A 27,896-nucleotide genomic window follows, 5' to 3' on the forward strand; every position below is an offset into this window, starting at 1 on the left:
GCGGCATCCACCACTGAAGCACAGGTGTGTATTCTTTCACTTGAATTCATGACCCGTGCGACAAAGCTACGATCAGCTCTTTCAGCTGCATACTTTATGTCAATTCTGTTGTATAAGTTTACTTAGAATTTACTACAAGAAACAAATGGAAATTCTACATTACACCTGCATGTGACAAAAATACTTAATTATATCAAGCATTGTTTAAACACTTTTCCCTTTGGAGAACAGGGCCTAATTAAAGCTCTTTGACAGTGCTATAAATCACGGAACAAGGATGCTGCGTTTTTAAAGGACAAATTTATAGTGCCTGACCAACAGCAAATGGGTTCCCCAACTTCCTCTGAAACAAAGTCATCAGTATGAAATCAAGATCTCATTTATTCTGGCTTGCTTCTAATGGTGGTAAACCTGAACATTTCAGCTCACATGTTTTCCCTAGTCTTGGATCTTCTATTGTTCTTTCTTCAGGACTGTTTTGCATTGTGAACAAGATCTGCCCTATTAATTCACCCTCACTTGCTTTCCACCTGGCTAGAAGCTGTTTAAAGAAGTCAAAGCTTACTAGCCTCTGTCCCCTAAAGGACCAGAAATTGACAGAGAGGCTTCTGCATTTCAGACAAACACTGCTGATTTGTTACACAGGAACTCTGCTGCTTCATAACTCAGAAAAGGCTCAAATCCATACAGACTTTTTTGCTGCTCTCTATGTTAAGGCACTCAAAAGATGTTGTAGATATTCTCATTTAAACTATTACCTAAACCAGTATTGGGACTTTTTTTTCATCCAGCTCTTGCACCTTTTCATAAAGCATCATTTTTATCAAGCATTCTTTTTTTGGAGATGCTGTGAAATGCTTTGCCCTGAAAACTAGAAATGCCTCAGTTCATCCTCTATGAAACACAGAAAACAGACAAAGCTAATTTCAGAGTTGTCTTAAGCAGAGCTGGCATTTCAGTATCTGAAATTATCATTGGAAATGTTTGCTAGAACCACAATTTTATTATGCAAACGTATGAAATATAGTAACAGCTTAATCTTATTCTCATTGGAGTCTTTGGAAGTTTTGCTATTTACTGAAACAGGAAGCAGATCAAACACTAGAAGCTTAATAATGCAAGCTCACTTACCATTGTGCAAATAGCTCTTGATTAATTCAAAGTACTGCTGTAACACACAGAAGAGCTCTATGAAGGAAGAACTGAAGCCTTACTCCGCACAGGGGCGGAAAGCTTTCCTACCACAGAAACTCTGGGAGTGATCCCTCGTGCCTCGGTGTGCTGGTGCTGATCAAAGAGCTGCAGAAGGGGCTCTGTGCCCAACACCCCCGGGCACAGGACCCCTCAATGATTCATGAATGAAAGAAGGTCTGAACAGAGCAGTTGGTAAGCCTGATTGCCTTGTGGGCACCCAAGGAAAGCCTGCTGAAAACCTGGTCCTCCAGCCAGCTCACTGAAACCAGCCAGTCTATACCACTGTGAGCTCACTCAATCAGGCCAAGTAATTCCATGCATATATGTTTGTTTTTAAGCTCTCCAGAACAAAGTTACATTTTTATAGCCTTCAGCTTCACTAAGATATTTTATGTAACAGTGAGAATAAACTTGTTTAGACAACAATAAATAACAAAGGAGATAACGTACATTGTGCTACCTTCTGTCAAACGCATGCTGGCCAAATACCTCAACCACCCTTCCTATGTAGGCAAGACTGACAGAATGGTACTGAAATTTTGAACTTCTGTAAGAGACTTCAGCCATATGTCTTGATCAATTTATATGCAGATCCCTTCCCTCAGCAGAACTTCTTTGCACCAACTGTTAGCCCATATTGTTGAACCGAATCCAGAACAACAGGAATGAAGGAGTACTGTTCCCTTTTAATTTGAAGAGTGATAAAAATGCAAATCAAATAGAAGTATTATTTTTATAGCAGCCTGTAGGTATTATATATAGCTGTGAAATCAGAAAAAGATGCATATTTACAGTTTCTAAAGAAAACAGATAAATAAACCAATTGTAAATTTAAATGTAAATTGTGTGATATCTTGACATCTTACATGAAAAAGAACACGGGACAAGGGAAAAAAAGATCAACAAAGGCTGCTGGAAGTCAAAAATAAGACACAACCTTTCCTCCTTTCTACTATTATCCTGAGGCTTGAAGTCACTACCTGGTAATATTTTAAAAGTCACATAAGCATAACCCTGCCAAGAACAATTCTGGACAATGTTATTCGTCCAAATATAAAAATAAGGTTTGTTTTCCTGATTACAAAATCTGCACACAATGCACAGAATATATGCATACTTAGAAAATAATTTTTAATTTTCTTTTGACTATACAAATTAAGTTAAAGGGATTATTTTTTACTTGTTTTGAATTATTTAGATAAATACCATGTACATTAAAATATTGGAGATGTATAGTTTATTGTATAGTTGCACACCAAAGGAAGTGTGCATTTTCCTGTGTCTGAAAATATAAAATATTTTATATTGCTTTTGTTACTTGGTTAAAAAGGTAGAACGCACTGTAAAATATGCTAGTTATTAATGAAATTAACCTGAAATTTATGAATTATCTGTAATAAGAAAGCCAGGTTACTTGAATTTTCAGAGGAAACCAGTACTGCACTCCACACTTAGCAATACAAATAGTACTGTGTTCCACACAATGCTGAAAGAGATGTATAATCCTCAGTGTAAAATAAAAGTTCAGAGCAATACAGAGCAGAAACAACATAAAAGGTTAGCAACACTTCTGATGGCAAAAGGTTTAACCTGTTTCATCTCCTATTTTTTTCCCCACTACTAATACACAAATACAGGAGATAAATGACCTTGTTTATGTAAATGCAACTAGTCACAGCCTTCCTTGACAAATTCAAATGACAACCATGAAAGTCAAATTTTGAGCAAGCATGTGCTAACTACCTTAGGCAAAGTATATCTCAAATATTATTCATCCTTTATGTGAAAATATGACTTGACCTGTGTTTATCACACATACTCCATTAAAAACTTAGTCTGCCTCGGATTCCTTTTGGGGGATAGCAACTCAGGTGGTGAGATTTCATTAAAATGATGATTTGAAGAACAACTTATTCAAAGCATGGTTTAATGGTTGATTTTTGCCCTCTCTATTTTTTCAGTCCTTTCTATTATTACCATGGCAGTGCTGCAAAAACTGTTGAGTTCTAACCAAGCTGTCTATATGGCCAACTTTTTGATTAAGTCAAAAAATGGCCTACCACTTTTATACAAAGTCAGAGACAGCAGAGATGAGAAAGATCCCCAAATTCTAACCCAAATCACTGTCCTTTCAGGGCAGGACCATGTATTTGACCGACCGGCATCTTCCGTTACACACTTTCACCAAACATGAAGGAGTCTCACGTCCACTATGAGAGCTAAACCCAAACAATGAAAGCTGTAACATTAAGTGACAAAGCATATGAAAACTCTCCTATGACACTAACGTACAGAAATGAATGGGGTTTAGTTTGCCAGAGCATGTCCTTGGGGGGAGGTTTTGAAATATACGTTAACATTATGACTTCAGCTAAGCTATCCTAATTCTGCTGTCTGTACATACACACACACACATATATAATTTTTGCAGCTAAATATGAAGCCTTATTTTTGCATTGGTAGACCATCTCAGAGTTTCCAGTCACTGTAAAAGGGAAGTCTTTTAACCTACACATGCCCATTAACCTGCACTTACTGCACAGCATCTGCAGCACCTTTTACTGGGGAGGGTTTTACGTTTAAGTCCTCAGCAACATTTCATGGAGAAGTATTTGGAAAATAAATGTCATTTCTGGTACTTTCAAAAAAATATATATACCTATTGTTTTAATCTAAGAACATGTATTTATAGAGAGACTACAAGCACAAATGATGCAAAAACTAATTACACTTTTTTTTTTTTATTATTATTACAGTGTAACTCCCTTGTGCACATTCTTATTCTGGAATACTCCTTACAAAATAAAACTTCAACTACAAGTAAAAATAAAAATTAAAAATTAAAAAAAAAAGCTGAAATATTACTTACCTTCAAACACTGCAATAAAGGCCAAATAGTCATAACGTTAATTAGTAGCCTAAAAAAAAATCAATATAGCATAGGCTAGATTGAAGACCTGTGCCATTACATGATCATAGCAGACTGCACAAACTTTTTTTCCAGTACCATTAGATGTACCTTATACTTATCTCATTCCACAGTGCAAGGACGTTTATGACAAGTGACTGAGCTAATACATTTCTATAAGTAAAGAAGAATCGACAAAAGAAAAGCAAAATTGGACTTTTTTAGTTGCAAAGAGGAAAGCAGATGAAACAGGACAAAAAAAAAAAGAGAATAATTCCTGTGAAACCTAAAGGCAAAGCCAAGAAAGAACTCCGTAATCATCACTGGAAAAGCGTAATTTATCCACTTAAAGAACTTCCTTGCACATTCCTTATTGTTTTCTCAGGCCAGAGCTTAACCACTGAAGGTGATCCTTTTCTCTTTCTGTACCTTAGCTAGCAAGAATGCTGTGTCACTGCTCTCAGAGGTGTTCAACCGAAAGTCCTGCATACATTGCTTTTCTGTCTCCCTTCACTATGGCGTGACCTCAACCTCTTTCAGTTGCAGCACCAAAAGTTGCCCAGCCCTATGTTACTGTTATCCCTTCAACAGTTAAGCTCTTTGGCAACTGGCATTTTTAAACTATCTGAAACTGTGCAGAATCCACACAATTTGATAACGATGCAAAGCACAAGGAAGTAGTGCCTTTGCTTTGCAATGCAGGAAAAAGACTAGTCTGCGTCATCCAGATGAGTCACACTAGCAGATTAAGTAAGGGCAGCCACATCAGAGAATGAGGCAATGACAGTACAAGAAAAGCAAAATGTTTTTCTAGATTTTTTAAGTAATGAACGCAGCTATAAAACCAACAATGGGACTAACGCCTTAGAAATCATTAAAATTACTATAAGTCCTTCTAGGGGTCACTTGTACAACAGAGGAGATTAAGGAAAGACTTCCCTTTGTGTTCAAAGGCCTGGAATATCTATCAGTTATTAGAAAAATCAATTCCACCTACAAGTGTAATGACAGCAGTGAACCACCATTACTATGATTGACCATATAATCTTCAGTGGAGAAAGATATTCCGTGCACAGCATATTTCAGTATCATTGTAATAAAAATGGAGTCATAGTTGAGTGCTTTAGCTGAGAGTTTTCCTCAAAAAGTGAGAATCACAGGTCTGCTGTGAGCAGAATTAAGATCCAAAAGAGCAAGTGTTTCAGGAAAGCTTATCTACCTATGATCATATCCCCACATCAGGTTCATACAAGGTACTAAGTGCTCAATCCAAACACTGACAGTTCAGTCAGCGTAGAAAAGCTAAAGACAAAAACAGGGCATTAGGTTAGGCTCATATTATGTGAAAGAGGCAAAGCAGCTAAGAACATCAATCCATTAAGTAACATAAGAAATGCTAAACTCCTTGTCAAGATTTTTATTTACATTAGCAGAAATTTGCAAAGAGCCTATGAAAAGCAGTAACACTGGGAAATGGAAAAGGGGGGTGACAAATATTTTTGAGTAGTTTTCTCAACAAGGTTTTCCAAAACTTCACGACTGAATACACTTGAATTCAAAGTAAGGAAACTGTATCAAATGCCTCACAAGAAGGCCTTGGGACAGTATGCTCAAAGGTAACAACTCCAGTGGTAGAAACTGAAGACTGCGAAAAATAAGACCCATGCAGCTAGTACACTATGCTCACGTCAAAACCAGAAGTATCCACTGTTCGAAATTCCATTAGTATGTACACAGCAGCATTGCAACAGTTCCACAGATCATATCCTTGGCAATCCACACTAGCTTTTTCAGTGACAAGATGTTAGTACATGACCTTAGAGATGAAAACGTATGACCTTAAAGCAAAATACATTTGAGAGAAATTCCTGTCAAAGACATTCAGTCAATCCATTTTCTAGAAATTCGAAATACAACAGAGAAGAAAGCTATGGAGATGTATATTTGCTGTTACAAAATACCAGCTGGCATCTGAAAATAAGCTAGCAGAAAGCCAGAATAAATGAGACTTGAGGCAAACAACCTCTGAAGAAAATAACGAAGTGATAAATAAGAACAACACACTTCAAGGCAAACCAGATACTTCAAATGTAAGTAAAGGATTGAGAGTGGAGACCAAACTAATGGGGAAAAGATGAAGAGAACCTCAAAGCAAATCTGTCCAAACATTCTGGAAGACATCTGCAACTGATCTGTTTAAACCTAGAATAAATCAGTGGCTGCTGATTTAGATAGAAGATTAAAGTTACAGGTACACCTTCTGCTCCTCTGTCACCATCACAAGGTGTGTTCTGACCAGTGGGTCAAGAGTATTTTGGAACATATTCTTAGCTTTACAAAGAAGTTGAGCATTAAAATCACCCCTTCCTGATGTAATTTCTAGGAACACAGATTTGACATTTAATTCAAGCCCAATTGAAAACAGTAATACCAGGAGGATAGCACTGGTCTTTTTCGTATCTCTTTTCTGTTTTACTGCCTGCTCCATCTGTAGTGGTCCTTATGAAATCTTTGAATTCGCTTCTTTTTTAGAATCACAGAATCATCATCCAAGCTGGAAAAGAGAAAGGAGGAAGTAAAAATTAATTTCCCTAAGATAGAATTATTGGCTGAGGTTTAACATTGGGTTTGGAAAGTCTAAAAATGGAACTTAAATTAGCAGAAAAAGATAGCTCGAATTTGTATTCTCCCATCTTAGCCCATCATTTCTTTGTAGACTGCAGAGTACTTTTCCTCTTTCTCTACAGGCAGGAACCTGATATCCTTTGTGTCACTAACACATTGAAATAAATTTAATTTTATTCTAATCTAATCATTTGATACTGTAGCACATCAGGACTATCCTGGAAACATGAGTCTCTTGAACCCTCATTCATTACGCTCCTTCATATTTTGGAAGTAATACCTCAAATGTACTGCTCATTAAATGAGTCCCATTTTTGTATAATAAATGCCTGATGATCACTACACTGTCAAACTTTCCAAGCTGACTGTCACACACAGAGGATGCAAAACTTTGGTTTAATAGCAACTATGCTATCATCTTACCTATATGTGGCTTAGTGCATACCAAAAGCAAATACTTAATACAAAATACTGCCTAGGTTTTTTCAGCAATTAGAGAGACTAGAGAGACTACAGTAGAAATTCTAACAGCTAGTCTTAAAACTGATTAGACTACTAGAGATTAGGTCTGAATTAATGTTACAGAAAAACAAGAACAGATGCTGGAAGAATCAGTGCCTTTTAACATTTACATCTCTGAAATAACAACAGAAACAGCATATTTCTGGTTCCTGAGAATTCTGGTCAGATACTGGAAGGAGGACAAGATGGTACCAACTGGGGAAGATGAAGAGATCCCACTAAACAACGTTTATCTTGTTTAATCAATGTTCTCCATCTTGAGTAGAAGTCTGGTTCCATAAGACTCAGCCTTTCCAATATGTGTATCACTATATAACACTGAATTCTCAACAGTTCCTCATTTATCAAGATGCATTTTAGCTCTGCTGCTTCTTACCATCTAACAGTTACTGTATTTTTAAGCTTCTAGTTATTACTTTGTTTGCTGACTGATAAGCTGTTCAACCTGCAAACGCTAAGTGGGAATTGAAACTATTCCCATTTTAAATGGGTGGTTGGATGATCGTTTAAGACGATCTCAGTTTGATAAAAGCTTACAAACTACTGACTGAAAAACACTATTTCCCCCAAGACCAGATGCATGCAATTTAATCACATTTTCTGTGATAAACAACAGCAATACAAAATAGCAACAAATAACAGGAAGAGTTGGTGTGCCATTTAGTGAAGTAACCTCCTCACCCTCTTTCACAGTCAGCTTAATCCAGCCATGGAAGAAACCAATTTGAGAATTTGATTTTTCTTTTACTACTGAGAAACAAGTTGCTAATACTGGAACCAGATAAGCTGTGTAACCTTCTCTTTTAAACACATTGATCCTGATTAGTATCCTAAAATTTACAGTAGCTTTCTACTGGGTCAACCAAAGAATACAGCTAACCTAATCAGAGGTCTATTGAAGAAGTCTGAGAACACCAAAAATGATTTGATGTCTTCCTAGACAATGAGAAATGGAACCAGCACTACCTGTCTGTTTACTTGCAACATCCTCCCCAAGACTAATTCCTTTGTTTTCTTAACTGGTGCACAGCCACCAGTGCAACCATGAAAACATGAAAGGTAATTGATGCCAACAAAATTATGATGATAAAGTATTATTCCCATTCATCATCCAACAGACTAACGCATTTAAACAACTCACAGTCCAGTCGCAGATAAGCAACATGCAACTGAAATGGAAGTTGTTCAAAATGAATGCAACATTGGTTAGCAGAGGAAAACAGTTTTGAGTTCTCTAAACTAGAAGGTCTTCTGTCATTTATATGCAAACCAACAGATCTTACCATTCTGCAGCTTAGGAGGTTGTTAGATTATTAAACTGAGATTTTTTTTCCCAAGCAGTATCTTCCCATTCAGTCATTTATTGTATGCTAGAAGGTATTTTTCTACCATGGTGGAGACCATCTGTCATCCCTGAACAGATCTTATATTTGTAGGTAGTAAAAAAAACAACCAAACAAACAAACAAAAAAAACCACTCTAGACCAGAGAGGTTAGCAGGATTTAATACCAGCATTTCTCATTCAATGTCGATTTCCTTAAAATACTACATGAAACTAAGGATGTTAATCTGGTATCTTCAATCAGAATAAGGAACAGCCATTGGGGCACAGATCATCTAGGGTAACACAAAACCTTGCAGGAAGCCTTCCACTCACCATGTACAATGGTACCAGAAAAGGACCACTTGTTAAAGAGAAGCAGCTTTGTCTTACACAAAACAAGATTCTGCACAAACCCCTAAGAATCACATTTTTAGTGGTAGAAAATACATTCATTTCACTTGTTCTTTGCTGCTAGAAATATCTACTGACAACAATGGAATAAAACTGGTAAGATCTATGCAAGATTTCACAACTAGAAAATAAAGTCTTACATTTTCAGCTAGGAAGTAAAGGATTAACACAGATACATCATAGATCTTACACTATAGCTCACTCCTTGAAAAGACCTTTATTCCACAGCCAGGGAACATCTATATTTAAGACCATTTCTGCAATAGCCTTGATTTTCCTTTTGCCTTAATTACTTCTGTGACTTCATGGTTACCAGTATTCAATTCAAACCCCCTGTTTATGTCACCACCTGTAAACTTAGTATTAAATGGTATTGAGACAGATTCTTTAAAAAAGCAAATTCATGGTTGTTCTAAAGCACATATACCAGAAAAAATATTTTGTTCATATTTTTTGGAGAAGAGCCACACTAAGAGCATGTATAAGAGTTAATACATTATTCTGCATGAAAGATAAAACTTTAAATGTCAGTAGTGGCCCTTCTACACATTGTCTGGAATATGATTCTTGACTGAAGACAATGTAATGCTTTTGTAAGCACTTGTAAAACGAGAATTAAGACTACTAAGATTCTAGAGTGGGATACAAGCATGATGGTGGTCAGAAACATTTTGATAAGACATTTTCTGTCTGTTGAAGCTTTTTGTTGAAATGGATCTTCTCCCCATTTACTTCCTCCCTCTCATCCCAAAAAAGAATTTGTAAGGTCCAGGATAGGGTTTTGGGCCAGACACAGAAAGGAGAGAAAGTGCAAGTGTTTCCTTAATTAGTACTATTTAAAACAATACATAGGTTCAAGCACCTGAATCATGCAGAGGAGAAAGTGGTTCTGGTTTTCCCGTTATACAAATGCTCTAGCATATTTCTATCTCCATCTGTAATCTTCTCACATGTCCTTCTCCCCTCCCCCAACCCCCCACCTTTTTTTTTTCCCTTACCCGGAAGAAATTTCTGAAGGACTGCTTTTCCTCACTTATTAGAAAGGAAACCAACGTCAAAACACTGAATTTTTCTGTCAAATACAATTCTTGTTTTCTCTCCGGCCCTTAGGAAATCTAGACGCATTTGCAGCTCTGCTGTAGCCATCCATTACGACTTTGAGCAAAAAAAATTAACCCTCCTCCACCCCTTATTTACACTGCATATGAAAATAGGGAAGAAAGTTCTCCATCTGTCTCCCTCGAATACTTCAGTTGTGAGCATTTTGGGCCAAGGACTGGCACTTACTATACAGCTGTGCAGCATCTAGTATAAGAAACCTGTAATACCTCCTGGGACATCCAGCCATGAATGCAATGCAAATAAATGCAGATGATGCTCTGCAGCACAAACTAGATGTTATTTACAGTTGCTTCATGGTGCAAACCATGAAACTGTTTGCACAGTTGCTAAACATACAGCAATCACTCTTAATACCTGCTTACGAATACAGAAGTATTTTCAGGCTTTTGGAACACTACGCAAAGTAGTCTCAAATTAGCAATCCTGTATATTTTAGCAGTCTGATGCAAAAAGTAATTGATAAAAAGGCTATTTAGTTCAAATCCCTCAAAACTACTGACAGATGCAGACCAGTCTAAATGTAGTATCCCAAGTGCTCTGAACTGCCTCTCATCATTTTCGATACTCCCTTCGTCAGCAGTGTGTGACAAGCTTCAGGAAATAATCTGGAATGAATACCAGGATTTCAGAGAAAACAGTGATACACAGTCAGATCGCAAGCATTGTATGTACACTGAGTTACAGTGTGCAAGTTGTTATGGTGTCATTGATATGAGGTGATTATACATATGATTTATATCTGATTGATAACAGTGTGCATTCACGATCAGGATCCTCAGCGTTGTAATTGACTGGTTCATGCTATGCTGCAAGCTGACTGGCAGAAGCCCTTCCCTTTCATGGCATTACTAAGGATTAATATCATGTTATTCTAGAGCATATATGCTTCATTAAACTAGAGCATATGGTAAATAAACTAAGTCTTCCAGTAAATAATATAGGAAACAAAAACAAAGAAACAAACAAACAAAAAAACACAAAAGAAAGAAAAACACCACACAACATCACTGAAGCCTGAAGACAATTCCACTTTAAAAAATCAGTTCATTTAAGGCCTGGTGAAAAACACCAGCCCACAGACTGAAAAGAGTCTGTCTTTAGAGAAATGTAAGCCCTTGAATTCTACCAAACATTATTGCAAATGAAGGACTGGCTGATACTAAAAAGCCTCTCTTCACTCCAATTTATGTTTCTTCTTGAGGGGAAATATCAAGTCCCAGACTAGAATTACACACCACTGTGACAGTTAAAATAGAACACCAGAAAAATGCAAACAGTGCTGTTCACATTCAGGACTAAATTAGGCTTAGTAAAACAACCAATTTCTTATATCAAACATTTCACTTCTGTTAATGCTGCACAAGACAGAACACAGCAAAGGCAACAACAGAGGAGTGCTCTTAAAATAGCAAGGCATTTTTTTTCCCAGAAAAAGTATCAAGTCTATAACTTATACATGGATTGAATTTGGCAGCATGAGCATCCAAAACAGGCTCTGGGGTTTGTAATGTCACTGGAATGCACTGCCAGAAGGTAACGCTAATAAGAATTGCAGAAGAGCATGGGAAAAACTGCACCCAGTTTCCCTGAAGGATACATCACAATACAATCAGAATCTTTTGTTGGAAAAGTGTATGATGGTTTTTTTGATAGCACAGTGACTTTTTTTTTCCTTTTTAGTGAATTTTAAAATTAGCAGGAATGAGAATCAATGCAGCTTGAAACCACAGAAGATTGCAACCAGAAAAAGGATTTTTGCATATTACCAGGAAATCAATGCTTTATCTTTCTCCAGCGATTTCTTTCCATTAAGCTAAATACAAAGGCACTTCTATGGAATTTAAATATCTTCATTTACACATTACGGAAAACATGCATGCTTGTATGTATTGGTTGCTACTTCCAAGTACTCCAGAGCAAGGGTCAAGTCATACAAAGAGAAAGCTAAGAGAGACACTTCGGCCACCTTGCTGTGCACAGCTCCTGGTGTGGGTGGCAGTAAATCTGGCATCTTGGTGTGAACTCAAAACTGTCCCTAATTACGGGAGGCCGATGAGGCTTGCCCTCCCCCACCTTGGTTTTGCAATGCAAACAATTCAAAGTGCTGCATTCCTGCCTGTGATGCACTTCTGACATCTGAACAGGGAATATGAAAATCAGTGTAGCAGGAGATAAACCAGAAATGAGCATCTGAAGTCACCTATGATACACCAGGGGAATCCCTAATATCCCAGAGTACTGAATAAAACAGCAATGCAGCAAATATTTTGAGCCTCTACACATTCCCCAGACCTGCTGTCACTGGTTGGGCAGCTCACATGCAAACAGCCAAGCACCTGTCCCTCAAAAGCAAGGTGGCCAACTCCAGATTGCTTACTGTCAGCATGCCCACCTGCACTTCTAAATCCTGCTTGGACACTGGCTGTGGCACAGACCTGGTGCTGACACAGGTAGAGTAATATATAATTACATATATATATATATATATATATATATGAGGATATAGCTCACTATAGGATAGCACCTTCTAAACCATTACTAGCAGTCAGATTATTTGCCAATTGCAAAGTAAGTAGGAAAAAAATTGCATTTAAAGGTGAAATCACTCATGCTAGTCAGATAATCCTAAGTGGTAACTCATGAAAGCTTTATACCACATCCAGTCACTACGAATTGTTTAATTATCATCATGTATTCTTCCTAAACATATATTTTTACATGCCATTGAAAAGTAACTTCAAAATATTTTAGAGTTTAATTGCTCATCTTAATCTTACACTTTCAAAAATAACTTTATAGTTTACAGGACTCCAAACATAAAAGATTAAGAGAGGTAATAGCTCCTCTATCACCTCATGCTATACTTGCATGTAGGCATTTTTTAAGCTGATGTGCCCTTGCAGTAAGAACCAACCATCTGCAACCTTTCACAGCCAGGAGCCAGTCTATGGAAAGAAGAGCTCTCTTTTCCAATGCTGCTATCTGGCTTTCAGTCTTTCAGTTACAAAGCGGACAATCGATTAAGCTCCTATTAAATGAGTATAGTCTTTCATATTTCAGACCACACAATTAGAAACTAAAAAAATAGTAATAATGCACTGCATCATGAACATCAATTGTCATTTAAAAAATGTGTACAGTTTATAATGAGTTACAACTAGATGTGACCAAAATTAACCATTTTTCAAAAAGAAAACTTCCATGAAATTCACTATCAGAATAAATTAATGGGAAGAAAAAAGCAATTCTGAAATCCTTCCATAGTGCCAGGACAGCTTAACATGGCTCTATCTACAACAGTTAATCGGTCTGGCCTCAAGGTAATTCATGCACTGAACAGAAAGGTCAGGAGAAATGACAAGAAAGGAAATTGGAAAGGAAGAGAAACTTGGAAATAGAATATAAGGAGAAAGAGAAGAAGATGCTATGGAAAGAGTGAATGGGTACGTAGATATAATGCAAGATAAATACAAAGAGTGTCTCTCAGTAGATAAAAAATGGTGAAAGAGATATAGACAGATGTATGGTTACAGATAATCAGTCAGAGAAGAATAATTATAAAGACAAAGAGCATACACAGGCCGGCCTTCCTTCAGTCTAACCAACTCCATTCAACAAAATTTCTCTTGGCTAAGTTACATTTTCAAACAACCCCTAGAATAATACTTCACCTTGAGTTGACGAACAAGCAACAGTTCAAACAGTTTCCATCTTGACAATTCCCAGAATTCTTAGAGGTTTTTTGTTCTTGTTGCTGTTTTACTAACTACAGTTTATTTAAGCCAACTAGTTGGTATATGCCAAACCAACCCTTAAGAGCTGGTAGTATTGCTACCTACACAAATGGCATGATTTTAGTAAGGAGTCTGTGTCTACAACTGGACAGCAGACCCAGGAGCCCTACTCAGCCCCTCATCTCCTGCCTACATTCTGGGGGTGTCAAAGCACTGAGTGTCCCTTCAAAAACACCCTTCTGCACGGGAAGGAAACCCAGACACATGAAACAGAAAGAAAGGTAGCACACACACTGGTACCCAGTCTGTTTCACAGGATTAGAGTTATGGCCTCTACCTGTCATCAGCCTCAGTAATTTAGTAATATATAACTTATCATTTAATTCAGCCATCTGTGAACCCTCTGTAATGTCTATTTGAATACACCTTAGAAGTCCAAAAGTTTTCCACATATTTGGTTTTTTGTATTTACATAGCGAGCTAAAATGGGATGAACTTTTTCAAATGCATGGAGAAGGCTGGGACAAATCCTGTGAATCACAGCCTTGCTGAGCTTTTGCAATTCCAAATAACTGTTGCTGGAGTGCGAGGTATCCTGGACCTTTCAGGATTCAGCCTTATATTAGCTGTCAGGGAGACTTACATCAACCGAATAGAGAATTTGAAGGAAAATCTAGTAAACCTATTCCTGAGGGCTGCATAAGATTTTGCCATCGCTGTTATTTCATTGCCTGTAAAAAGGTACAGGCACACCAGAACAAGGCTGTTATATTTATCTTTGTCTTGATGCACTCGTTTGTTATTCAACAGCATATCACTACAGTTATTCACGCCAATTTTCTGACTTCCAGGTCTGAACTGTTCACTTTTCATGCTATTGATGAATAATCTAGATCTTCACAAGGCTGTTTGGTTTGTTAGTTTTTCTTTGAAGTTTTGCTTCCTGTTTCTACACAGTTAATGAAAAATCAGCATACAATATAGCATACACCAGGTGTCTCTAAAGGGCAATAGGAACTTATTTTCCTTATGCACATCACCCTAAATGGAAAAAGGGAACTTCCATTATTTGTGCTCAGTAATCCACAAAAAAAAAAGGGGGGAGGAAACAACCTGAGTACTTTATTGGTATCACCTACTCTCTCCTTCATAGCAATGGATCGTGATATGAACACAACATTCCCTACACGAAGATTGCACAGTTATAAACAAGGTAATGTTATTTTATCTGGTGGCCAAAAGGAAAATGTCATTCCTACAAACAGTTCCACTTCTTATTTCCCAACCAGCTCCTCCAGCAAATACTTTGGATGAAACAGAGCACACAGTTGATGATTCTTCATAGAAAACATCCTGTCAACAGCATCCTAATCTTTAAATCTAGTGACTATTAGCTTAAGTGTCCATGAATGCAGCTGCCACAGCAGTTAAATAAGAAGAAATCTCTATTGACATAGCCAAAGTTGAATATACATAGAACTCTACAGATTAAATGCCCTACCCTGAATTTAATGTGGAAACAATGCAGCCACTAGAGCCACTGGGAAAACAAGTACCGTGTTGGTTGGTCATGGCCAATGAAACTTAAAAGAAAATGTTAATTTTTACTACCTAAAATATTCAGCATTAAATACCAACAGTAATTCCAGAATAGTAATGAAGTATTTCAAAAAGCAAACAAACAAAAAAAACCACACTTCAATCCCTCCTAAGAGTGGTGAAGACAGTTTTCTGTTACAATATCGGGATGAAAAACACAGGCCCACCAATACAAGATAAAATGAAAAACTTCCCTCTAAAGAGAAATCTAGAGGTTAGTACAGCCATGAGCAAAAGTGATGTGGCTGCATAATTGATTGCTTCTCTTTACAAACATTCAAAATATCCTTCCTGCCCTGACTGCAAATGTATTCCATTAAGAACAGGAAAAAAAATCAGCTCTTCTTTCCCACCATCGTTCAAGATCCCAGACTCTTCCACCTCCTACTGTACTACTGGGCTATTCCAACAGAAAGGTGAAAGATCTGCACAGCATGCAGAGTACTATACAATCTGAGAGCTTAAATCCACAAGAGTTGAGTAAGTAGCTTCTTGCCATTGATGCCACTTCCTTCATCTCAGAGCTGCAGTCAGCCACCCAAGACAAGGAAGGAACAGTTTTAGTATGAGAGCTTCAGTTTGAAGCTTCTCAACAGCAACTTTCTGTATTTTAGGCTGATTTAGTATCTTTTCCATTAGGTGACAGCTGTTGCAGATTTCGTTGTTGTGCACCTAATTCTCCCCACTCACTGCAGGTAACACTGGTGCCTCCAGCCTCATTCAGTTCCAAGACTCACGTTAAGCTCCTGGTTTGTACACGTGACAGTGTCACGCACCACTGCTACCAAGTCACTTTGGGGACTGGCACGTATCAGCCTACTTCACGGTGAGAAATGAAGAGAAATGAAGAAGTGTCACCAGAGATAGGAAGGACCCGCAGCAACCAAGGGTTACAGAACACAGAATTCCCAGAAATGCTGTAAGCAACCCGACCTGCAATGTGCACACCTAACCTCTGGCTTACAAGCCTGGAATGATGCACAGGACAGACGTGAACTGCGTGAACTTTTCTTTCTGAAAACTCTCCCGCAGTGCAGCAGCAGCGAGATATGCCTCTCCCCTTCTGTCAAGCTATAGTCTCTCCTTTGGTTTGTCAGGCTCATTTAGGGAGCTGCTTCGGAACAAGGTGAGGTCTTTCGAGCTCTAATACAGAAAGCGTTCATAAAAAAAAAAGCAAAAAGACATTTTATACCCATCACTATCGTCACTATATCCCCACCTGATCTGTATTTTACATAAAATCAGTCCTTGAGCAAAGAGTTCTTAAACTGGAACCTGGAAAGCAGAGGACAATTCTAATGAGATGGAGTAGGGAATATTGTACTTTTGGTATACTTAGCTGGCTGGCAAGGACAAAAGAAAGAAAAGCAAGCCTAAGGAAGGAACAGTGAAAGAGGAAGAAAAAAGAATTAGACCAAAAGTAAAGACATTTAAATTGCAGTGCACAGAACAAAGCACAAAGTTGGTAAGCAACCTACATGGCTAGGTTAACCGTGTTCCTACTAACACTGCTAGCTTCCTCAGAAAGCTTCAAGTGACATTTAGGAAATAAGACATTTAATTTTAAAGGCACTTTTTTTTTTTTTCCTATGGAGCCAATGTGTCAAAATTAAATAGCACAAATACTTTCACAGTCTTTTTAACAGCCCAGTATTAGCAACACTTGTTTTGGTGAACTGCTTGAGGTACTATGAGAACAAGAAAAAAAAAAAAAACACCTTGAGAATTAGGCCTGCACTGTTGAAATATTTCACCTATATGAAGAGAGAAACAAAACAAGCTTTTTTTTCCCCCCCAATACATCTGGATTTTAAGGCAGTTGAGATGCACTTTGGATAGTGGCTTGTAAATGCTGCAACATACACATCCCTAGAAGTCACGTATCAATGAAATACAATCTACAAAACAGTCTACAAAAATGTCAAAGCTCCTAAAAGTTGTTTGGGTCTCTACAGACATACTCTTTTCCTCACAAGACTGATGAGATGGCTCAGATTACTAAGTGTATGTACCGAGTGCTATTTTGGACACTGATGGATCTGAGGCATCCCCGTAGCTTGCCAGATGCTATAGAGGACTTAGAGGGGACAACTCTAGAGCTTGAGGTCACCCAGGATAGAGCAAGCATCACAAACTGGGTCTTAACACGTATTAATTGCAAGTGAATTTAAACTGCCTCCACCAGAAATTGAGGAATACATTCTTTTTATCATATTGACACGGATGTAAAGAGATAAGCTCAAACAAACATTAAGTGCTCCACTTGCTAAAAAAGCAGTATTTGAAGCTCACAGATGCTTGCTTACTTCTATAGTGGAAGTTCATTACTAAGTTCTATGAAGCCAAGCCAAAACTCATTCTCCTACAGCTAAAAAGGCAGATAAGAAAAAAATGCAAATTTATGCAGAGATATTACCAAAGAATAACATCTATGATCAAATCCAATCAAAAAAAAAAAAAAGAGCAAACTTATGTTTTTCCTCTTTACCTACGCAAGCAGAGACCAAACCTTAGCCTTTTAGCTAACAGTACCATTTGCAAATTTATCATAAATTGAGATGGACTAATAACTTTTCTGATTTCCATAATGAATCTTGACAAAGCTCTTAAGAAATGCTTGCACTACTTTAAAACAAACAGACAACAAAACCCACATACAACAGGGCCACATAAGAGCATGTACTATAAAGTTTGAAAAATATTCTGCCTATCCAATTGATGCTCAAATATTTCAGCACATTTCTGGAAGTGCTTAATCCCTCCCCTCTTTCCATAAGTTATCTTCCATCCTCATACATCATATGAATTTGGATTTGTTTTTGCTCCTACCATCAGTAGAAGCTTGACCATTTATATGACTGAGAAAATAGTCTGGCCTCATCACGCCGCATTCCCAAACTATTGGTAAGGCTTGCTGAACTAATCTAATTATTCTGCAAAAGGACTGAATGACTTTTTAGACAGACTTTCCAGAATTTCACCATGATTCAATCTCATCAAATGAAAGCACCTGAAAACCTGGCAGATGTAAGGCTGTGAGTGCAATTATAAATTTATACTGCAATTTATTATGTACAGCAACTTACTTCTCATTTATTTCCTGAGCCCTCAAATCTATCTAGTCTTTAAATATAACAATTTTATAACCATGTTCAATATTTCCTGGTGTTTATTCAAAATGGCTTCAAAAGTTTTAAGCTGTGTATAAATCTGACCAATCAACGTTTGTTGATCGAGCAATTATTTAAACTGATAGAGTTTTCCTAATGTTTTATTTTCCTCTGTGCTTGATCGTAACAACAATAGAGAGAAGGAAATTGTCTTCTTGTTCTCAAAACCCAGAAGTTACTTCTCCCCCTTCCTGCAACAGGACAAAAGTAAGATGTCTGAGATTTCTTTTTCCCCCCACCAAAAAAACTAATAGAGTCAGGAAAAAGGACAAAGTGACAGAGAAGATGGACATCAAAACAAAAATGGTCCAGGACTCAGGGCGTTCAAACAAGATGTGAAAGGCAAAGGGTTAAATTCAGGTCCTCTGCCTGACATGGGCAGGTATGAAGGAAAAGGGTTAAAGCCTGAATGATTCTCCTAACCACTCACTGTAGTTCTGGTGTGGATCAATCCAGCTTCTGCTACAAGTAACACTGCTGTAGCTTATGTAAGTATCAGCCTGGCATACACTAGCCATGCAAATTTTTTACCCTGCTTTTCAAGTATTACAGCTGGAATAAACTCCCTGGTGTCACCGTGCCCGCACAAAGCACAATCACGCGGGTTCCCACATCTGTGCCAAGAACCCCTCTGAGGCCATACTATTACAGTGCTTTGGAATTTGTTACAGTCATATGAGGGAAAAACAAAAGCAAACAAAAAAAAAAATCAGCATTTTGGGGTGGAAGACATTTTGTCAGAAACAACTGACAACTAGTACCTGTGAGGAACATTCTCAGCCAGAAGACCTTCAGCATCCCAAATTTCTAAGATTTATGGTATTATCAAAAAAATTCTCCAACTTGCTCAGAGCCGTACAGTCTGTTTTATTAGCATGTTTTTAGAGACGTTCTGAGATAGTTCACCCACACACAAGGGAATGCAAGACATTCAACTATTTTAGATTCACGCTACATGGGATGGTAAAGCACGTTAGCCTCTTCGTGTTAGGGATGTAAACCGGAGTCCTATAACTACCAAGTTCTGCCATTCATAAAAGGCAGAAAGCGAAAGAAAAATAATGTTTTTTTTTTAAAAAAAAAAAAAGAAAAACCCTTTCAGCAGGCTGCAGAGCAGTTGCAAAACCATTCCGTTGAGCTCTCTGGCACTGTTGCTGACATGACCTCTGAAAGCAGTCTTCTCAGTAAGAATGACAAGAAAATCTCCACGTTACCTATCGGGTTGCTGTTTCAATTACCTATCACACTGGGCGCTTATGTTATTTTGTTACTTGCAATTTTCAAAGTATGTAAAAGAAAATCAGTTCACAGTATATGCAATAAGCCGAGGCATCTTTTCCACCCCAAATGGTGTTTTTGCACCTGTAAAGGAACACATTCACACTGAGAACAAATTACAGTGGTATGACAGCCTTAACCACAGCAGCCTGAAACAATGCAGCATCAAACCGAATGCAACATTAAGTACATGAAGTTGAGATTAAGATGAATAGGTGGGATAGCATAGCAAGCGTGTGCTCATGTACCTAGTTTGAACATTCTACACAATCAGCCACTGTCCCTTATTGAGCTTTGAAACTCTTGTACCAGTTGTGGGAGGATGTGTTGATGAGTCAGGGCCAAGATGAACATTTTACACAATTTTGTCCTGCTCTCGTTCATCAAAAAAATCATTCGGCAAAAAAGGTGTCCATTCTAAATCGCAAATGGCAAAGTACTCAGTTTCTTTTTCAGCAATGAAAAGCGCAAACCCATTTACCTTCTGCAGTTAAGTAATGAAAATACTATTTTGATGTGCAATAAAGCCCAGCAAGTCATTCAAGGACTAGCTCAAGTGATTGGTAATTCAGTTACACATCCAGCACCCCAAGCACACAAAGCAATCACACGCCGATTTAAGCTAATGAATACAGACCTGAATATCCTTCCCTGATATCAAATAAAAGAGTAGATTAGAGTTGAAATAAAGCACTTCTTGTGCCTGATTCTGTCGCCTTTAGTTGAACTGCATGTAACATTTAAGCTCTCAAAAAGGTTCTATTGATTTCTCTAAGGTCAGGTTTGAGAAAATGTGTGGGGAGACAGCAGTAGCTGAAGCTGAACCCTACCTCACTGCAGAACAGTAAGCAACTTTCTTGTAAAATTTTGAAATGTCTCATGAAATAACTAGCAGTAGCTAAACATATTAAGATTCTGTAAATGAAATCAGATCCAGAACAAAAATGTTAACTCTCTATATTCATCTCCCAACTGGAAACTTTAGGGGGGAAAAAAAAGGTAATCTTTCCATAAACTGCCTGATTTGAGAACATTTCCCAAAACAATGAAAAAAACAGAAAAATTAAAAAAAAAATCAACTGTACAAAATTAAAGACATCTATAACACCCAGTAATTCCATTAAAAACAAACAGTTCTTGAGTGCAGTTATTGATTTTAGGAGATACAACATGAATTTGCTCAACACGTGCTTATTTAAAGTCTGCTTTTACTTCTTGTTTAGCTGTTTTAAAATACGCATTCACTGTGTTGGTCTGATGCTTTTTCTCACTCCTCCTTGTTTATCCATAAGGAATTCAATATTGGAAGACCTTAGTTATCTAAATCGAAGCCCTTTTTCAGTTTTAGTAAGGTTACATCTAATATGTACCTGCAGTCAAGGCAGATTTTTCTGTGAACTTAAAGGAAAATGTTAATGTTTCAATACAAAATAAGAAAGCTATACAAGCCTACATATTTCTTATAAAAAACCTGTAGACTTTTACCCTGTACCTCTTCAGAAATCTGTAGTACAGAAGGAATTAATCCCTCATCTGTCGTCTTCTAAAAGCAGATGCCACCGTGTTCATGTTCTCGTAAATGCAATGAACAGTTATAAGAATATGGAAAAATCCTGGTCATTTCAGAAATGAATGTTCCAGTTAATTGTTATACAAGAAGGCCATTTACATATAGACAAAAACAGTCTGATACATACAACTGAAAAGATTACATATTCAGGTATTTATAATAACAACTTTTAAAATAACAACTTTTCAGTGTTGTTTTCAGCCTGACCTGACATTCCTTGGCTTCAGCTGTAGGTTGGTTCCACAATATAGGCATTATACTTCAATATAAAATATTAGTAATTCATGCACTCAATTCACTTACAGGGGTGAGAACGCTGACTTGAAATGATAAATTATCTTACTAGTAAGAGCTCCGAGATAATCCTCTTCAGAAAATGGATTGTAGGGTTTAACCAATGTTCTGCTTTTTCTTTATGTGACATCAAAAATGAACTATTTTTCATTATATATATAAAATTATATATGAATTTACATTATATACAGACATACATATATGCACACATTTATGTTTACTGTGGGTTATTTATTCCTTTTAGTCTCCTAAAAATTAGTACAACCAACACATATTAGACAATTATTAATTTTAAATGACCTTTTCCTATAACTTTTATTTTTATTTTTTAACAATTTAAGCATGCTTTCACAGCAGGTACCTCATAATTAATTTTACCGATTATCTTAATTTTTTTTTAAGTAACAGTCATAGAATAGCTTTGCCTGTTTAATGTATTTTCAAAATAAGTTACCTTTTTTTTTTTTTTATATATATACTTCCCCAGTAATGGTCAGCATATGGAATGGTATCTGTTTAATTTGCCTTAACTCTCAACAATAGTTGAAGTATTAAAAGCCTGATAAAAGAAATAAAGAAATCAGCAGTATCAGTATTCCTTGATGCATTGGCCCTTGGTTTAGTATGTGTAACAAACACTGGATAGTACAGAATTCCTACACATGGCCAGGGCTTAAATACATCCCCAGCTATGTGAACAATCAATAGCTCTGTTTAAGTCAGTGTAAATTAAAGCTTTTATTAGCATAAATGAAGAAAACTTCCTAATTTTTCATATATTAAAGATAAATAAAAGCTTATATGAACATATACATATATTGAAAAGGCTGACTGACATACTGGTTGATTTAAGAGTTTGACTGGAATATTAAAGGCTTGATTAATATGCTACTCACAAACTGCTATTAAAAAATTCACTTCAAGGTTTATAAAGATTAAAATATAAATTCATAGTATGTTCAAAACTGCATGGTAAATTTTTATTTCAGATATATGGACAATATTAATGCAATAATCACGTAATAAAAATCTGGAAAGTCAAGTAGCCAAGCCAAAGCTGTCACAATTGTATCTGCCCACGTTCTGGACCACATCTGTGTGAAAATTCTCTGCGAGCCAGGAGCAAAGAGGCACAGCAGGGACAGCACTGGCAGAAAATAAACACCCCAGGTTTCTTTAGGTATAACTCTCAGGAGAAGAGGAATGTTTAAGGCTTGCTACAGGGCTTGATTTCAAGGGGAGAGATGTTTTGAGAGCAGCAAAAGCACAAGAGTTCCAATTTTAGGCTACAACCTGTGTAAAACATATCGTTTTATTAAGAAAACCCATTTCATCTTGTCCATTTTAATTACAGGGGAGTACAGAAACTGTTTCACAAGTGCTCACTGAGCCTGAGAAATGTTTTATCATGAAAAAGAAATGGGACGGACCAGGAATACAATTGAACTGAAACATAAGTATTTATTAAAATTCCTCCTTTCCTTCAAAATCATTTTCATCATAAAATATGTCTGTGCAAGATCCATAGTAATTTTAATTCAAATAAACACACCTATGTTTGTACCATCACTACCATTACAAGATATGATTTTTGAGTTATTCTTTAATTATTTTGCTAGGAGTATGCTGCATGCTATTCCTTTAAGGATGCCATCAACAGCTTTATATTCCAAAATGGCTGGGAAAACCTTTATCGTGACTCACAAGTTGCAACATGCTAGATATTCATAGGTTTTCAAAGCTGCTGGTTGTAGTTATAATGAAAGGATCTAAGGTTTATGCATGAATCAGCATCCCCTTGTCATAATGTCATGGTGCAGTGATCCCTGCAGAGCTGTAAGACTTGATTTAAGACAGAAAAGCTCAACACCGGCTCTTGAGCCAGCAGAATTAAACATCTAAGATCATTCATATATTACACCTGTACTGAAACTACTATGTGAAAAACTTGTTAGAGTTATGGAGGTTTTATAGCACTCCATAGGAAATCTCTCTTTAGGACTCCAGTATCCTTTCAGTGTAAGGATATATGACTACATAACACAACTATCTCTTGTCTGGTTGGTGGACTTCAGAGGAAAGGATTTCGTCTTCACTAACTTATTTTCTTCTTTTGACAGAATTAAGAATTAAAAATCCAACGCTACTTATGGTCAGCACTTTTCCAATTAGACTAGACTCAATTACACTTTGCTGAAGGACAATAAAGTCCAGTTTCTGGATACCTTCCAATTCCACCCTGTGAATTAACTGCAGTGCTTGCTGTACCTTTGACCCAGCCTTTAAAGGCCAAGGAGGCACTGTTACAGTGATCTGCTTTGTTAACACGTGCCTTTACATGTGCCTACATTGTAATCCTCTGAATCATCAAGAACTCAGAAAGAGGGCCAAGTTTAGCCCATTTCTCGAAGGATGCAATTAGAGCAGTGAACATTTCTCTTAATTGTGCCATCGGGCTGCAGAAAGCACCGTCTCTCCATCAAAACCACGAAGCTTCCTAGTGGCACCGCCCTGCGAGGTGGCAAACTGCTATTAGATTCCAACAGCTACTCCTGATGACCTGTCAGCACAACAGCCTAAAATGACTGTTTGTTACAGAGATGTTGGGTGAGGGAAGGCAACCTACGCGCTACAGCACTATGAAACAGGGAGTCCACCCCTCCTCTGCTGTACTCATCTGCTGGTACCTTTAAGTGACTGAGCAGCCTCACACCAATTCAAAACCTTCAGTGGTACATGAGCACAGCCGCCCTCCCTCCTGCAAGTTTAGGAACCTAATCTAAAAATAGTACCAGCAATACAACTTGTTCATTAAAAGACTCCTTGCTTCATGAATAAGCTCAGAGCACATGCAGACGATAAGGCTGAAGTTTCCTTGAGATAGTCCTACAGCTTCTTTCTTCTTCCTCACCTAATTTTTGAAGCAGAGGGAACCGCGTGCCCCAGTTTTCCTGTCAGGATGGAAGCTTGTCCTGCCAAGAGCCGTGGCGGCCTCCTGCGGGCCTGCTGCCCCGTGGGTACACCACAGCGGAAGTGTTCCACTTGGCGATTTTACAAAATGCGGTTGTGGTTCTTAGGGCAGAAAGAGGTCTTTAGATCTTTACTGCTGTTAAGGTTTAAGCCTGTTACTGCTCATGGGAAGTCTCTTGCTGGAGTGAAATGCCTGGACAAGCACTGAAGCATTTTCATCTCCGTGTTACGCCATGTTTCTGTGACCTTCTTTTACATTGCTTAACTGTTCGTTGTGCTGGCTTTGGACACAGGTTCTTCATACACTACTCTGAAATAACCACCTGCAGATTTTTCGATATTTCAAATAAAAATGAATCCAAAAGAAGAAAAAGAGGATGAAGAAAATGGATCCTCCTTAACCAACTGTGTATGCAGGCCTCTACAAATTTACCAACCGCTGAATTTTGCTTCTTGTCTTCAGAATTCCTTTTCCTCCAGCCACAACTTTCTTGGAAGGTAATCAAGGAAATACTCGACATATTTTTGGCATATAGCTCACTAGTTAATTAAAACCAACTGATAAGTTCACTAAACCACCAGTAGCAACTGAGGTGACTAAAAAGCGAGTACCAGTTCATGTCTTAATTTGGTGCTCTCAGAATGGCTTGAAAATGGAAGCCTTGGACAACGTTCAAAGGGAAACCCAAAACGTGGGCAGAAGACTCCCTTCTGCTGGCAGTACATCACTGCAGACTGCAGCCTACACAGGTCACCTGCATATTGCAAGAGTTCTGCATGCACATACACACACGTGCAAAACTTGCCGGGGCTGGAGAAAAATGCAATTGCTTAACCTTTTCAAAGACATGGTCTTTAACACATATATGACATGGACAAGTCAAGAAATACTCATCTCTAGTACCAGTGGAAAAAAAATCTCTGTTTTAAACAAACCATTTTCAGGATTTTGCTCACCACAGAGAACTGAGAAACACAGAAGACCATCACATTTTTGCAGAACGTCATGCAGATCACTACACAATACCCTACTTCACCGACGGACCCAGCAACGCATACTGCGGATTCAACCATGTGTCGTTCTGGTTTCTGGAAACCCTCATTAGCTGGGGATGGAAGCGCTCCCCAGCAGCTCGCAGCGATTACCAGAGCAGCCTCAATGAGGCTGGTTACATGCTCCGACCTTTTCTGACTTGAGCCTTTCCTGAGCTTTCAGCAGCACGTATGAGGATGAGAAGGTAATAAGAAGCATATTACCTCCCTTATCCCTTCAGCTGCATGCCACCCCTCATCCACGCTGCTGAAGGCTCCTTAGGTTGCCCTCTTGCACCACCTACCCCAGAGCCTGTGCCGAGACACCCCTCTTCAACACCACCTCGCCTACCATAACGTGGCTGAATTTGGGGAGAAAAAAGGTGAAAAAAAGAAGGTTGCCGACGGGGGGAAATCGGTCTTGCCGGTAAGCTGCGGTTGGATTCAGCACCCTTTCTGAGGGACGGGAGGACGGGCAGGGGCTAGTATGGAAGAGGACTGGGGGGAACCGCACCGCTGGAGGGAGACGGTTCGCGATGGAAACGGGGGCACGGGGGGAGGACGGCGGGGACCCCTGGCCGCTCTGCGAGCCGCTGCCGGGAGCCCCCGGCCGGGCCGAGGCAGAGACAGAGGCGGAGCCAGGGCGCGGCCCCGCCGCCCGCCCACGCTGCCCGCCGCCGAGGGGGCTCTGAGGGGCTCGGCGGGGGGCTGCGGCCCCGGTGCCCCGGCGCGGCGCCATGGAGAGAGCGGCGCCGAGGAAAATGGCTGACGGCGCACCGCGGCTGCCCGGCGGGATGCGGGTCCGGCTCGGCTCGGAGGGAGGGCGAGCAGCCGGGCGGGGGCGGCGGAAACCATTTTAAGGCTCCTGCCTCCCTCCCTCCCTCCCTCCTTCCTTCCATCCCCCGGGGCTCCCGCACCTGCCCGGCGGCTCCCCCTCGCCCCCCCGGTACTCACAGGCGTTGGTGACGGCGAAGCTGTTGGCGACCTCCAGGTTGTCGATGTGCGGCGTGAGCCTGAACTCCGAGGTGGAAAACTGAACCATGCCTACCCGAAACGCACTGTACTCCTGGTCGGCGCCCCTCGGGAACAGCCCCCCTGCAGGGAAACACACGCACACACGCCTCGGTCAGCCCGGCTGGGCAAGGGCAGCGCCGGCACCGCGACCCCCGCGGGGCTCCCCCCGAACCGGGGGTCGGGGGGCGGCGAGGGGCCGGAGCGGGGCACGGCCGGCAGGAGAAGAGCCGTGTCCGCCGGCGTGCGGGCACCTACCGATCTGGATGCTGTTAGAATCCACCCCCCAGATCAGTCCCCAAACCACAGGCGCCAGGAAGACAGAAATATGCATAATCTTTTGCATTTCCAGGAAAAGTAGAGCATCCACGAAGCCACGGAAAAAAAGCCCTTTCTTCCTTCTCTCCCTCTTCCTTCCTCCTCCTCCACCTCCTCGGAGCAGCGCTCCTCCTGGGTGGGCAGCCGAGCTCCGAGGCGGGGAGCCAGCCCCGGGGGCAGGAGCGGGATGAAGCCGGTGCCCGAGCAGCCGCCGCTCCGCCGCTAGTCCCGGCTCCGGAAATAAGGCGGGGGGGGGCGGTGGTGGTGGTGGTGGGGAAGGGGGGGGAGCGCGCCCGGACCGGCCCTGCCCTCGCTCGGGCGCGCGCCGGCGCGAGCAGGGAGCCCCGCGGGAGCGCGCGCGCGCGGGCACGCTCCTCCTCGCCTCCGCGCTCCCGCGCCGGCAGAATCCAGCACCGCGGACAGCGCCGGGAGGGGCGGGGGGAGGAGGGGAAGGAGGAGGAGGAGGAGGAGGAGGAGGAGGAGCGGGGGCGCCGCGACCCGTCCCGAGCCGGCCGCGGGAGGAGAAAATTTTACGTGTTTAACCCAAAATCCCGCTTTTTGTTTGTGGGGGTGCTTCGTTCCTTCGTGCGCGTGTCGCTGGGTTTCGCCCAGGTGCAGCACGTCGCTTGGGCTGCTGGGCCCAGATAGAAAAGTTGGGGAGGTGTAAGGCTGCCCAGGTGATCCGTGACTCGTGTATCGGGGGGTTTGTTTCTCAAGGCGGGTCCCAGCTATGTTGGCTGGGCGCAGTACTTACTGCAAGCTAAATTTAGCCTTGTGCAGCCTGGCACGCAGTCTGTGCTAGCACGCACCGCA

The 27,896-nt window shown here is 39.8% G+C and overlaps 1 protein-coding gene across 6 annotated transcripts in view; it reads right to left on the bottom strand.

Moving 5' to 3' along the window:
* Positions 1-27,453, bottom strand: part of GRIA2 (glutamate ionotropic receptor AMPA type subunit 2) — a 103,146-nt gene extending 75,693 nt beyond the window's left edge. For all 6 annotated transcript variants that reach the window (XR_013950353.1, XR_013950354.1, XR_013950355.1 and 3 more), the window contains exons 1-2: positions 27,024-27,453; positions 26,709-26,849 (exon numbers count right to left, since the gene is read on the bottom strand). Coding sequence is in view for 3 of the 6 variants with exons in the window: in XM_080589670.1 (XP_080445796.1) it covers positions 26,709-26,849; positions 27,024-27,111 (229 nt within the window). In the remaining 3 variants the exon portion in view is untranslated. The remainder of the gene's footprint in view (positions 1-26,708; positions 26,850-27,023) is intronic.
* Positions 27,454-27,896: the final 443 nt, after the last annotated feature.

Source organism: Anser brachyrhynchus (genome assembly GCF_964034855.1).
Source record: "Anser brachyrhynchus genome assembly, chromosome: 4".
NCBI classification, from domain to species: Eukaryota; Metazoa; Chordata; class Aves; order Anseriformes; family Anatidae; genus Anser; species Anser brachyrhynchus.